The sequence below is a fragment of the Maylandia zebra genome, linkage group LG5 (assembly GCF_041146795.1).
Source record: "Maylandia zebra isolate NMK-2024a linkage group LG5, Mzebra_GT3a, whole genome shotgun sequence".
Lineage (NCBI taxonomy): Eukaryota > Metazoa > Chordata > Actinopteri > Cichliformes > Cichlidae > Maylandia > Maylandia zebra.
Genome location: NC_135171.1, coordinates 20,547,271 through 20,562,628, shown reverse-complemented (window position 1 = coordinate 20,562,628; position 15,358 = coordinate 20,547,271). Strand labels below are relative to the sequence as shown.

The 15,358-nt window shown below is 42.6% G+C and overlaps 1 protein-coding gene across 1 annotated transcript; it reads left to right on the top strand.

Moving 5' to 3' along the window:
• Positions 1-5,944: 5,944 nt before the first annotated feature.
• Positions 5,945-14,693, top strand: pfkmb (phosphofructokinase, muscle b). Its single transcript, XM_004544913.3, has 22 exons — positions 5,945-6,195; positions 8,416-8,489; positions 9,006-9,083; positions 9,359-9,548; positions 9,767-9,932; positions 10,021-10,065; positions 10,481-10,589; positions 10,681-10,776; positions 10,860-10,952; positions 11,041-11,166; positions 11,348-11,412; positions 11,509-11,572; positions 11,696-11,842; positions 11,987-12,057; positions 12,171-12,258; positions 13,114-13,266; positions 13,367-13,531; positions 13,632-13,693; positions 13,779-13,890; positions 13,992-14,091; positions 14,198-14,303; positions 14,432-14,693. The coding sequence occupies exons 1-22, from the start codon at positions 6,111-6,113 to the stop codon at positions 14,571-14,573; spliced, it is 2,337 nt and encodes a 778-aa protein (XP_004544970.1). The 5' UTR covers positions 5,945-6,110; the 3' UTR covers positions 14,574-14,693.
• Positions 14,694-15,358: the final 665 nt, after the last annotated feature.

The following is a 15,358-nucleotide window of genomic DNA, read 5'->3' as shown; positions in this document are numbered from 1 at the left end:
CCCATTTTGACCTCGGGACTTCCAGATTATACTCGGCACAGATGTTCCTGTACACTATGCCGGCCACTTGGTTATGGCGTTCCATGTATGCCTTGCCTGCTAGCATCTTGCACCCTGCTGTTATGTGCTGGATTGTCTCTGGGGCATCTTTACACAGCCTGCACCTGGGGTCTTGCCTGGTGTGATAGACCCCAGCCTCTATGGATCTTGTGCTCAGAGCTTGTTCTTGTGCTGCCATGATTAGTGCCTCGGTGCTGTCTTTCAGTCCAGCTTTGTCCAGCCACTGGTAGGATTTCTGGATATCAGCCACCTCCTCTATCTGCCGGTGGTACATACCGTGCAGGGGCCTGTCCTTCCATGATGGTTCCTCGTCTCCCTCCTCTTTCTTGGGTTTCTGCTGCCTGAGGTATTCACGGAGCACTCGGTCAGTTGGGGCCATCTTCCCAATGTATTCTTGGATGTTCGTTGTCTCATCCTGGACTGTGGTGCTGACACTCACCAGTCCCCGGCCCCCTTCCTTCCGCTTAGCGTACAGCCTCAGGGCGCTGGACTTGGGGTGAAACCCTCCATGCATGGTAAGGAGCTTTCTTGTCTTTATGTCAGTGGCTTCTATCTCCTCCTTTGGCCAGCCTATTATCCCAGCAGGGTACCTGATCACGGGCAGGGCGTACGTGTTGATGGCCCGGATCTTGTTCTTACCATTCAGCTGACTCCTCAGGACTTGCCTGACCCTCTGCAGGTACTTGGTGGTTGCAGCTTTTCTAGCGGCCTCTTCATGGTTCCCATTCGCCTGCGGGATCCCCAGGTACTTGTAACTGTCCTCTATGTCTGCAATGTTGCCTTCTGGTACTTCAATCCCCTCAGTTCTGACTACCTTCCCTCTCTTTGTTACCATCCGACTACACTTCTCCAGTCCGAATGACATTCCAATGTCATTGCTGTATAGCCTGGTAGTGTGGATCAGTGAATCGATGTCTCGTTCACTCTTGGCATACAGCTTGATGTCATCCATGTACAGGAGGTGGCTGACAACTGCTTCGTTCCGTAGTCGGTATCCGTAGCCAGTCTTGTTAATGATCTCACTGAGGGGGTTCAGGCCTATGCAGAACAGCAGTGGGGACAGAGCATCTCCTTGGTAGATCCCGCACTTGATGGTGACTTGTGCTATGGGCTTGGAGTTGGCCTCTAGTGTTGTATGCCACATCCCCATTGAGTTCCTGATGAAGGCTCTTAAGGTCCCTTTGATCTTGTACAATTCTAGGCATTCCAGTATCCAGCTGTGGGGCATTGAGTCATAGGCCTTCTTGTAATCAATCCAGGCAGTGGACAGGTTGGTCAGTCTGGTCTTGCAGTCTCGGCTGACTGTTCTGTCTACCAGTAGCTGGTGTTTTGCACCTCTGGTATTCTTGCCAATCCCTTTCTGTGTCCCGCTCATGTATTGACCCATGTGCCTGTTCATCTTAGCTGATATGATGCCTGACAGGAGCTTCCATGTAGTACTGAGGCAGGTTATTGGTCGGTAGTTGGAGGGGACCGGTCCCTTCTTGGGGTCCTTGGGGATCAGGACCGTCCGACCTTCGGTTAGCCATTCCGGGTGTCTCTCGTTAACTAGCAGCTGGTTCATTTGTGCTGCCAGACGCTCGTGGAGTGCAGTCAGCTTCTTCAGCCAGTAGGCGTGAACCATGTCGGGCCCTGGTGCTGTCCAACTCTTCATACTGGAGACCCTTTCTTGGATATCTGCCACTGTGATGGTTACTGGACCCTGTTCAGGGAGGTCGCTGTGGTCTGCCCTCAGATCCACTAGCCACTGAGCATTGCCATTATGGGTTGCTGGTTCTGTGGAGAACAGCTGGTTTATTCTCCTGCCTTCTATCTCTCTGGTGTATCTCCTCAAGCGGCTGGCCAAGGCTATGAGTCTTTGCTTGGCAGTTTCCAAGGCCTCAGGTATGGACAGCTTGCTGTATTTCTTATGCACCTTCTTTGTCGCACCTTTCTGCAACTCCATTAGTTGGCTAACCTCCCTCCGTGCTACTTTGATCTTGCCCTCTAGCCTCCTTCTCCATGGAGGGTACTGCCCCTTGTGGCTGTTCAACTTGTAGCCAAGCATCTCACTGATCACTGCTGCCGTATTGTAGATCAGCTTGTTAGTGTCGGTAATCGTGGTTGTAGGTATCGTCCGTAGTGCTGCATTAACATCATCTAGCAGACCTTCTGAGGGTACTTCACGTAATCTTGGTAACCGACTACGGGGGATACAGGTTTCAAGCTTGGCCATGATCCTATTTTTCAGGTCAGTTCCTCTCGCACTCAACGATCCTTCTCCTATCGCACTTGGGGCTATGTACCCAATCTCGGGTGGGGGTGATGATATCTCCCCCCTGACCTGGCGTCCTGACTCCTCCTTGCCATAGCATTTGTGTTGTACCTCGTCAATCTCTAGCTGTGAGAGCAGTCCCTTCTTTCGAATGTTGGAACACTGAGCTACTAGTTGTTTCGCCGTCATTGTGGATGTTGGATATCGAAGAATCCATAGGTCCCGCATCCTATTCATGTAGCCCCTTCCGCCGGGGTTACTTGCGTAGTAGCATTCCAACAATGCCCTGTTTTCGTCTCTTGCCTCTTCGTCTCTTGCCCATATATATATATATATATATATATATATATATATATATATATATATATATATATATATATATATATTAGGGGTGCAACGATACACAAAATTCACGGTTCGGTTCGGTTCGATACTTTGGTGTCACGGTTCGATATTTTTTCGATACAAAAAAAATGTTCATGCCTTTTTAATTTGTCATTTATTAAAATTATAAATATATATTTTAACTCAAAAGTACAGTTTTTAAATTTAACCCTAACCCTTGTGCGTGTTTTTTATTTTGACAGCGAATGCGCACCTGCGGACCACTTATGTGCAGCCCTGGTTATTTAGCTCATCATATTGCAGCCACAGAAATTCTTTTGTCCATAAAACCATAAAGCTGCACTTTCTTTTTGCCTTATAGTCTGATTTGTCATAACTTCTCCGTTTTGTGGTAAGCTTTTCTTTGGCTGTCACTTCTTCACCCTGACCTGTCTTATTTGGCTCAGCAGAACTAAAATATATATCTGTCTGTGAAGGTTCTCAGTCATCCAGGTCATCGTAGTCAAATATATATCCTGCTGCTTTTACACGCGCACTCACATAAGCTCAGCGATTCTCTGCGCGATCAACCTCTCACATGTTTAAGCTTGCTGCGGGAGATTTCACTTGTCATGTTTGCATAGTAAGCTAACAATTAATAAGACGATGTCAGAGGAATTGGTGCACAAATTATCATCACTCACAGATCAGTGCTGTCGCTCTCTATACACAGTTCGCACGATTGCAAAGTGAAAGCAAAAAAACAAGCGCAAATTCAAACGTGATTTCAATATGTCACATATTGACAGTGGCTCACCGATGCCAATGACATAATTACCCAGCTACATTTCTGAAAGAATGCAAAAGCATTGACATATATTTTTCCTACAATAGCCCGACGGGCAGGGAAGAGATAGATTTTGGTAGCCCGACTGAAAAGATCGCTAGCCCCGGGACGTCGGGCTAGCGATATTGCGAGCCCTGTATCTGATTGAGGAATCACTCATCTTTGGAAAAGAGAGTTTATTACAGAGAAATGTCTCTTTCCAAAATAAAAGCTATACTATCCGCTTCTTCTGGGCTATATTCTCAGCAGCATATTAAACACATAAGGAGAATCATGTGCTAACAGCTGTCTAAATGACTCGGCTAAAGTTAGTAGCATGCTTGCTTGTTTTTTTTCTGCTTCCACTTGTCTTTGCACTAGGATGATGTCGGCGTAAATGTGGAGTCATATTCGTTGTGTTCCCACTAGTGCTTTCAGGTTAATCTCGTTGAAATGACCTTAACGCCACAACACGGCAAATCTCCATTAACGAGCTACCGCCGATCGCCCCGTGCATGGGGCTAGATGGCCAACATGTTAACGAGCTAACTGCGCTAACACACTAGCTCCCACCCATGTAATTGAGCATTGCATGGCAAACATACTGTTTTACTTTAGTCCATGACTCGCTTACCTTCAGGGTCATACGTCACATGAAAACCAAAATAATTCCAAACGCCAGATCTGAATGAGGGTGGGGGAGGTCCATGTTGCAAGGAGAGCTTAACTTCTGTCTCGCTAGCTTGCCCTGCGCTCTTCCTTCTGACGATGCTGTCTGTGTTTCGACTACTCCGCCTAGGCTGCACTGTCGAGCCTAGGCGGAGTAGTCGAACGCAGATTCACTGAGCGCTCAACACAGACAGCATCGTCAGAAGGAAAGTTGATAAAATAAATTAAAAATTTTGTATTGTTCGATACATATGTGTACCGAACCGAAAGCACTGTATCGAACGGTTCAATATCGATACGAATATCGTTGCACCCCTAATATATATATATATATATATATATATATATATATATATATATATATATATATATATATATATGGGCACGGTGGTTAGCACTGTTGCCACACAGCAAGAAGGTCCTGAGTTCAATTCCACCATCAGTCTTTCTGTGTGGAGTTTGCATGGTCTCCCCATGTTTGCGTGGGTTCTCTCCGGGTACTCCGGCTTCCTCCCACCGTCCAAAGACATGCAGCTTGTGGGGATAGGTTAATTGATTAATCCAAATTGTCACTAGGTGTGAATGTGCGAGTGAATGTGAGTGTGAATGGTTGTCTGTCCCTGTGTGTTGGCCCTGCGACAGACTGGCGACCTGTCCAGGGTGTACCCCGCCTTTCGCCCTATGACAGCTGGGATAGGCTCCAGCGCCCCCCCGCGACCCTGAAAAGGATAAGCGGAAGCGAATGGATGGATATATATATATATATATATATATATATACATATATAGCGATGTAGCGGTTCCGAATGACAGCAATATCAGGAAGAAGGAACACGAGAAGCTGGAGAAATACCAAGGGCTCAGAGAAGAGCTCGAGAGGATGTGGAGGATGAAGGTAACGGTGGTCCCCGTGGTAATCGGAGCACTAGGTGCGGTGACTCCCAAGCTAGGCGAGTGGCTCCAGCAGATCCCGGGAATAACATCGGAGATCTCTGTCCAGAAGAGCGCAGTCCTGGGAACAGCTAAGATACTGCGCAGGACCCTCAAGCTCCCAGGCCTCTGGTAGAGGACCCGAGCTTGAAGGATAAACCGCCCGCAGGGGCGTGCTGGGTGTTTTTTTTGTGTTTTTTTTTTATATATATATATAACCGTGTGTTTTTTGTTTGTTTTTCGGCATTCATTCCTAAGGAGCCAGCCTATCAACTGCAAAACACAAAAAAGATAAAGCCTGTGGGAGTAAACTAACTGCATTGTAGAGGATGTTGCAGAGGGATCACTAATGCTTTAAATTACAAAATGGATAGGAGAGAAAATGCTGAAGGATAATGCTGGAGAAGCTCATCTTTTGTAGAGAGGGTCTGTCATGTGAGTGAAATGCCAGTTTGCACTTTAAAGTGACTTATGGGTTTGCTTTTTGTAAAAAAATAACCAGTGATTCATGTACAGTTAAGTCACATACAGCTGTGGTAGGATCATAGTTTAGATAACATTGTATTCTAATTCTTCCTCCACAGGTGGTGATGACCTCTCAGCAGAGGATGCTGGTAAGCCAGACTGCAATTAAAGTAAACACCATCACCGCCAGCATTGATCTGTGCAGCGTTCCTCTGACTTGGCATGAGAGTACAACCTTGCCATGCTCCTATTCAGTGGCGGTGGGCATTGTTAGATTGGCTGTACTGTGGCCCAATGGCCTTACGGGACACCATGGGGGCAAACCATATTTTGAGGAAGGGGGGTTGGTAGAGCGTGTGTGTGTGTGTGTGCGTGTGTGTGTGTCTAAATGCGTAAGCACAACTATGTGTGCCTCGAATGTCTGCCAACAGGATAGTTGGGCTGTGCACTTTTGCAACTGTTACTACCTTCCATAACAGGCAGGCTGACTTAGAGGCTCCTTGTACTGTACACAGTACAGCAGGGTGGCAGGGATTTCTGCATTCAAGGTCTCTTTCTCCCAGTCAGCTTCAGCTCCAGGACCATGGCACAACAGAGTCCTACCGACCCCACGAAGATGGGAGTGGGTCGGGCAATTGCCGTGCTTACCTCCGGAGGCGATGCCCAGGGTAAGTAGATGGTCTCCGGGGAGCATGGTGTGCCCAGGCAGTATTGCTGTTGTTTTGTTTCAGCAGGTGGCAGATTTGACTGGTGAAAATCAGCACTTAGGGACTCATCAGCAGTGACAATACAGTCAAGAATTTAAGTCTTGTCTTTGAAACTGTTCTTGGTTGTCAAAGACAAATAATAAACATAATGAATACAAACTGTGCATATATAACAATGAATTAGACTTAACACTGTAAATCAGTTTTAGCTAAAGTACTAAGAATGGCCCAGACAAACTTCACTGCCATGTTTAATCACCACAGCAGCTCTGTTTTAATATCGACTGTAACTACTCGCAAATTTTTACTCACTGATCATATTTAATGATTTTCCTTCTAAAGAGTTAAACTACTGAGCTATCCATTCTTATGGATAACTTATGTAAAAGGGCAGCATGAAGGACTTCACCCAGACGTGGTAGAACTACAGACAGAGATAGATGCTCCCCTGACCTTTAACTTGATGAGGAATATCTCCACTGTGACCTTTGGGAGGCGTGTCAGTGACCCCACACAATCCTGTAGTGTAAGCATGTGAGGCAGTGAGCTATTCAAATGATTCCTTTTTTTTTCCATCTCAAATGTATAAGATCCTTGAACAGAGTGCAAAACTGGATATCTCTAACCTTTCTTTATTTTCCTAAAATACCTAAAATACATAATCCTCATTAGAACTTGTATGTCATTTACCAAGTTTCTTCCTCCTCTTCTTCCACCTTTCTCTGTAGAACTGTATCTGTTATGGGGGCTAATTTTAGAGGCGTGACCTTTCTGTCATGTGTTTGTAAAGGGGGGAGATAGAGTGGGAGTGCAGTCCAATTCTTCCTTACTCTCCTCTCCTTTTTTACACCGTAAGTGGAGATGCTCTTGACACCCTTAAAGTTAATTTTCCATATCTTGTCCTTTAAACAACCCCTTCAAAAGAGCAGACACAGGCCCAGTTTCCTTTCCAGCAGTTTACCGCTATCAGCTCTCTTGTGGTTCTTGATGCTCCCATTTGGTGTTTATCAGCTGATGAAGCATGTTAATATGAAGTCTAAAAAAAGAACTGTCATTATACTTGCAGAGATTAGTTGTGCTAAATCAGTGCATATTATTATCAAAGAAAATGGTGCCTTGGAAAGAGTAAATAGCCTACTCGAGTTACCCCACTAACTTAGAGACAACCAGACAGACTTTGATGTAAAACTAAAAATAATGCAAGCGAGGGTGGAATATTCTTTAGTGATCCCCACGAGGCTGAGGTGTAAAAATCGGTTGTGAAAATATGCTAATCCAGTTATCATAAATTTTTAAGAAGGGCATCATTTTGAACTTTTAACTGTATTTTCATGCATTTTACAGCTTTTCCTATCAATAAAGACCTCTCTTATGGCCATTTACATACCACCATAATAGATAAACAAATGACATAAACCTTCCCTTTTTTTCCACTCCTATTCTCATTTCTGTTTTTAACAATGTGTCCAGTAATAAAAGAATAGAATATTTTTGTTAATAAATATAAACTCGTATTTGATAATTGCAGGACAGCCTGCAGAATGAGCTACCAGAACCTTTTCTGTCATTTTACACAATTTTATTTCTAACAATTTATGCCCAAAGAGTTGTGGCGACTTTGTTATGCAGAAAACTGGGATATATTGTTGTAATTGACTTTGCATTGCTTTTTCTCATACTAAATTATTCTAAAGATTAAATGTGCAGTTAAACATCTCTGTACTGATAGAAAAAGGTGTTTCATTGATCTAACTTACCCGAGATCGAAGTGGACCGTATGACCCCCATATTGTAAAAGGAGTGTGACATCCCTGCCATAGGTATAGAAAATCTGTAGGATTAGGAGTGGTGGATATTCATGCATGTAGCATGTGGGGGCCAGCTCCACGTGTAACCCAGCACCTTAGCCAAAGGCAATCACAGGAGAATTGCTCCTGTGTGTTTTTGATGGCAGTGGGAGTACAAGGAGAACAAGAAACCTCTGCGCAAAAGACCTTTAGCACAGGTTTGAACCCAGAACCCTCTGGCTGTGGGCAATGGTACAAAACTTTAAACCACTCAGACTTTAAATCATTAGACATACATATGTTAGGCAGGAAGTTGCTGAAGTGCCGCATCTATCCCAAAAATTTAAACCAAACTTTTGTGCTGTCATAAGTTTCCTATACATTATTCCTGCAGGTATGAACGCAGCTGTGAGGGCCGTAGTCCGAGTGGGAATTTACACTGGAGCCAAGGTCTTCTTTGTGCATGAGGTAAATTCTGCTTTTAACTTCATTTGGTTTCTTCAGATTAATCATTGTAAACACAGATTCAAGAGCTCCAGGTGGTATGTTCAGTTTCGGCATGATGTTTGTGCAACAAACCAAAACTACCATACCTAATATTGCAGGTATGAATGCGAGAGTGAATGAATAGTGGCATTGTAAAGCGCTTTGGGTGCCTTGAAAAGCGCTGTATAAATCCAATCCATTATTATTATTATTACCATACCTAATATTGTTATTCAGTTAATACTACCGTTAACATTAAATATATAATAAAATAAAAAGTCTATGCTTGTTATTTTTCTTTTTAAAATTTAAAAATATTATTTGATTCTATATGGCATATATTCCACTGCCTAATATCCCCACCATAATAATAAAATCAACTGACGGAGTAGAGTAGCTGACTATATAATCACTAAGATTCCCGTGTTATTAAGCCCAAAGCTTTATCCAAGATATGACCCTTTTCACTGAGGTGATATTGTTCTTGTTTGTTAACAGGGTTACCAGGGTCTAGTAGATGGAGGAGACAATATCCGCCCTGCTACGTGGGAGAGTGTGTCAATGATGCTGCAGCTGGTGAGAACACACAAGGATGCAAAAACTGCTGGGTTTTCATTTTTGTTTGTTTTATTGTTTTTTATGTTAAAAAATGGTCACAGACTAACTTTTTGCTACACTCTAAAGCAGTAGATCAAACTAGCAGCTAAATATCAGCATTTTTAAATTGCAATACTAAATAGAAATGAAACATTTGTGCTTAGATTTTGTATAATTGCAGCTGCCATTCTCCTTATTATCCTCTTTGTGATTCTTGTCGGGGTCTGAAACCCTTCTTCATTGCCTGACATCAGGGTGGGACTGTGATCGGCAGTGCCCGCTGTCAGGACTTCCGAACCAAGGAGGGTCGCACAAAGGCTGCTTGTAACTTAGTCAAGCTGGGCATCACCAACCTGTGTGTGATTGGAGGTGATGGCAGCTTGACGGGTGCAAACCAATTCAGAACAGAGTGGAGCGAGCTGCTGGCAGACCTTGTTAAAGCCGGTGAGAAACACAGAATTCACTTTTCTTAGCGACACAATAAACTCATGTTGTTATGAAACATCCATCGTTTTCTAAACTACTTGTCCAGTTCAGGGTTGCCTATGCCTGGCGCCGATTCTGGATCACCAGCCAATCACAGGGCTAGTTATGGAACGTGGCAAGGTGCATTTTACTGCTGTTAGCCTATTTGTCAAGTGTTTTGTCATTTTGGTCCTCAGGTAAGATCACGGCAATTGAGGCCAAGTCCGCTTCCCACCTTAATATTGTTGGCATGGTGGGCTCCATTGACAATGACTTCTGTGGAACTGACATGACCATCGGCACTGATTCTGCCCTGCATCGCATCATAGAGATCGTGGATGCCATCACCACCACCGCACAGAGGTATGCCCAGAGGCATTCGCATTTTTAAATGTGAACAAAGGAGACAACTGATTTCAGAACTCCTGACCCAAAATCTGTTATTGTGCAGTCACCAGAGGACCTTCATCCTGGAGGTAATGGGCAGGCACTGTGGGTAAGTACAGCTTGTGTGAGTGTTTTGTGCGCGTCAGTGCAAGTGTCAGTTCAGTAGTCACAAAGCTGTAATTACATTATCTCTGTGGAACCACAGAATATGGCACTGACACCAAAATAGATGGAAATGGAGGTGATGAGTTGTGTGTGATATATGTGTGTTCAAGTTATGTCATCCCAGTTTCTTTAAAAACAATCCACAAATTCTTGATATCATCTCTAAAATTGAGGACGATGTTTTGTTTTGTTTTATCTTATGTTTACTTGGTCACATTCCTTTATCGTGTTTGTTATTATCATTATTCTAGGAATTAGTTTTACAACAAAAATCTCATTTTAATATGTACCAATATTAGCGTTAGATATTTTAAAGTTTTAGAAAAAATATTACTTGGTTTAGTTTGTTTGGTTTCCAGTTACCTGGCTTTGGTGACAGCTCTAGCCTGTGGTGCTGACTGGGTGTTCATCCCAGAGATGCCCCCAGATGATGGATGGGAGGAGCATCTGTTCAGAAGACTAACAGAGGTGGATTTCACATTCATGTTCACTTTGGCTTCATTACAGTCCATACATGAAAAGTGAATTGCGATACTGTGTTTTACTCTGTCCCTCTTAGCAAAGAGGCCGTGGCACCCGCTTGAATATTATCATTGTTGCAGAGGGAGCGATGGACCGCCAAGGTAAACCAATCACCTGTGATCATGTCAAACAGGTCAGTATTGGCAGTACTCCAGAATACCACGTTAAGCTCAACTATAGTTAGAAGGACTGCTCATAAATCATCTGTCTGTGCAGCTGGTATCAAAGAAACTAGGTTTTGACACGCGCACAACCATCTTGGGCCACGTGCAGAGAGGAGGGACTCCCTCTGCCTTTGATAGAATCCTGGTAATGTCTCAGTAAGATCTTCACAATGAATCACCGGCTGGTATTGTTTTCTTTATAAAGTTAACTGTGTAAAGAAAATGTGTTTCAGGCAAGCAGAATGGGAGTGGAATCAGTTATGGCTCTACTGGAGGCCACACCAGAGACTCCTGCTTGTGTGGTCAGCTTGTCGGGAAACATGGCTGTCAGACTTCCGCTCATGGAGTGTGTGCAAGTGGTGAGTTAAGATCCTAAGCACACAAAAAGTCAGATTTTGACACACGGGATCTTCTAAGTATCCAATATGGAATATATAACATGTATGAGATACTGTAGGCAAGCTATAATTGGCTTTGGGGTTGATATTTTAGAATATCTGACCCAGATTTTTGTTTTCCTTCCACCTTCACCTATATCAGACTAAAGATGTCACAACAGCCATGGCTGAGGGGCGGTATGATGATGCGGTGAAGCTCAGGGGAAAGTGAGACATGTACTTTTGTGTTGCTAATACGAAATGCTCATGTGCTGCAATAATTTTTCAATGTCCATATTTTTTTGTTCTAATTTCTGGCAACAGGAGTTTTGAGAACAACTGGAACACTTACAAGATGCTGGCTCATGTCCGCCCCCCAGAGGCAAAGGTTTGAAACTGCCGTGCTACCGAATAAATTGTCTTTCAGTCATTAAGCCTCATTGAAAAACGATATCTCTCTGTAAATATTTTTAATAAAAATCAAATATCTCTGTAAATATTTCTTTGCCAGAGTAATATCAACATCGCCATACTGAATGTGGGAGCTCCGTGTTCTGGAATGAATGCTGCAGTCCGTTCAGCTGTCAGAACTGGACTCCTCCAGGGCCACCAGATGTTGGCTGTGCATGATGGCTTCGATGGCTTGGCCCATGGAATTGTAATCTAATTGCATGCAAAAAATAATAATTAAATAAATAAGCCAGACCAGGGACCGTTTACTGTTTAAGCATTTAAACAGCTGTTTACCATAACTGTGCACAGCCATGACATACGATAGAGCACATGCTCTGTGACTCCACAGATTGAGCCCATTGGCTGGTCTGGAGTGGCAGGATGGACTGGAAAGGGGGGCTCCTTCCTGGGCACAAAGAGGTGAGAGGTGACAAGTGCAGTAATGAGAGTGCGTGTTACAAGTCTTACATCTCCATAACTTTTATCTTAGGGAGATTTAATCTGTTATCATGTGGCTTTCTTCTGTTCTGAAGATCCCTGCCTCAGGAGTTCATGGAGAAGATCAGTCTGAGCATCACTAAGTTCAACATTCATGCTGTGATCATTATCGGAGGCTTTGAGGTGAGCAGCATTAGACTGTGATAATGCCACAGGTAGATCGGTATTCACACCATAACCTACATATTTTAGGTTTGAGCAGGGATAAAGAGTAAATGCAGGTATTATTATTATTATTATTATTCATTAAGTAGTTTTATTTAAAAGGGACCATGTACAGTATTAGCATAAACGTTGCCATTCAATACATTGTATCACAGTAAGCTTAAGTTGATTTCTTTTATAATTTAAAAATATTAATACACAAAACAGTACATTTAGGAAAACAAATAAACAATGTATTTGATGCAGCATTTCACATCTCTTTAACACAGTAATAACGTATTTAACATGTGTTTACATTTGCACCCATGAGGGAGTGTCCAATTCCCACTTGGAGAATGACAAAACACAAAGTCCAAAGCTAGAACCAGCTGTGCCATAGGTCAGCTACCCTCTCTATTTTTAACTTTCACAGTTAAAAATAGAACCCAGACCTCTTACAGTGTAGGTTGCCTTCAGACTGCAGCATGTAGTAGGCTCTGGCCTACACAGAAAATCAGGAAAATGTGACAGCTGAGCTTGTAGTGTAGAGCATCTGTGCACTAGAGTGGAAGCACAACCCAGTACATGCACCTCCAATTAACCCAAAACAAGCACAGAAACAGGTTTACAGCAATTGCAAAACATACACACACACGCACGCACACACACACAAAAAACCAACCCTCGGTCAGTGCCAGTTACCCACAACAAATGTGGAGGTGAGTTTCTGTGTGGATGAAACCAGTCTACTCTGTTTCCGTATCTTCCTGCCACATTGAGAGCACATAAACAAGAACGACAGACACTCATTCTTTTACTGTTTTCTCCTCATAGGCATTTTTGGGAGGTCTGCAGTTGGTGCAAGCTAGAGAGAAATATGAGGAGCTGTGTATCCCACTCGTTGTTGTTCCCGCTACTGTGTCCAACAATGTTCCTGGATCCGACTTCAGCATTGGTGCTGACACTGCCCTCAACACCATAACTATGGTAAAGCTCTTATTTGGCACACTCTTAAGCACAACAAAACAACAAAGCATCAAAGTCCTATGCAGCACATTGTTCTCTTCTCATGTGTCTGCATTTGTAGACGTGCGACAGGATCAAGCAATCTGCTGCTGGAACCAAGAGAAGAGTATTCATTATAGAGACTATGGGAGGATACTGCGGCTATCTGGCAACCACGGCTGGTTTAGCAGGTGGAGCTGATGCAGCCTACATTTATGAAGAGCCTTTCAACATTCATGACTTAGAGGTTTGTCTGTCTCGTTATGAGAATCACTGATGGATATGTGGATATTTTTAAACACAGGTTTCTTATTCTTGACTTCAAAAAAAAAAAAATTAATTTGTAGCTAAATGTGGAACATCTGGTGGAGAAGATGAAGACTACAGTGAAGAGAGGACTCATTCTGAGGTTTGAGGGAATTATCAACATTATTACATTTATAGGGTTCACCACTGGAGGTCATATCTTATCTGTTATTCTACTTTTGTTTTAGAAATGAGAAGTGCAATGCAAACTACACCACTGACTTTATCTTCAACCTGTACTCAGAGGAGGGTAAGGGCGTGTTTGACTGCAGGAAGAACGTCCTTGGGCATATGCAGCAGGTGAACTGCTTAATGAAGATCTTCTTGTTTTTTTGTTTCCAAGATCATTATTTGACACCCAGTTCAATATTATGCATTAAAGGAAACCTGTATGTTATCAGGGTGGAACCCCTAGTCCTTTTGACAGGAATTTTGGCACAAAGATGGGGATGAAGTCTGTCCTGTGGTTGACTGACAAGCTGAAGGAATGCTACAGACATGGTGAGATTTTAGTATACCTCAGAAAGCAAAATGTTGTATTGACTTGCTGACCATCGATGTTCCCTGTGCTAATGCCACTTGTGCTGTTTAAACCTTAAACCTCAAGGTCGCATCTTCGCCAACTCTCAGGATTCAGCCTGCGTGTTGGGCATGAGGAAGAGAGCTTTGGTTTTTCAGCCTCTGGCAGAACTGTCAGAACAGACTGACTTTGAGTGAGACCGCATTTCTATTCTTTTCTGCTATCTAGTGCGCTGAAATAACTAAATGCAACTTCAGAAAGAATGTTTTACATATTTACTCAATAATTTGATCTCTTGATTTCATTGATTTCCCTCTGCAGTCATCGTATTCCAAAGACTCAGTGGTGGCTAAAGCTGAGGCCCATCTTGAAAATCCTGGCCAAGTACAAGGTCAGCCTGGACATCTCTGAAAAGACTGCAATGGAGCATGTCATCAAGAAGAGGGGCTTAGTTAATCAGTAGTTCAGCTGTAGGCTTATTTATAAGGCATGGGCACATGACTTGACTGTCTTCTTTGAAAGCACTTTGTAAACCATGTTTAAGGAGAGTGCAATATAAATAAAGCTATTAATTTAAAAAAAATTGTCTCACAGTGGACTCCTTCACCAAATCCCAAGGTGATCACTTTCCTTCATTGCTTATCTCACTGCTGCTGCTGTGCAAAAAAGGTTTTTGTCTATTTTATGCACCCAAATATAATGCCTGTCACTTTATTTCAATCTAAAGTTTATATAAAATACAGCTTTTCAGTTATCTGTAACTGTTTCCCTTTATATGAGAGCTGTCCAATATTACATCAGATTTCTTCTACTCTTTTAACCACATTTTAGACTCAAAATGTGCTCTGAAATACCATTGTCACTGTGCATTGTTATTAATTAATAATTAATTATTATTAATAATTATGATAATTAAGTACAACATGGCACTAATACCTTTAACATATAAATGAAATAATGAGTTATCTTTGATTTATATAGGCTGAAAATAGATTGTGATTGACTGTTTCATTTGAAACATGTAAATATAAATAAAAGAGCAACAGAAAACAAAGTAAAAATCAAAACAAAATTAAGTCACCATGAATAACTCCATATGCCACACAATTTAAATGTCTAGTAAGGAGTAGGATGAAATACTATTTACACCCCCATGGCGTTATTTAATAGTTTACAAACATGTGTTCCTCAATTTAATATATAATACGACAATGGACATGTATAATTATTTACAAGCATAAAGTTTAA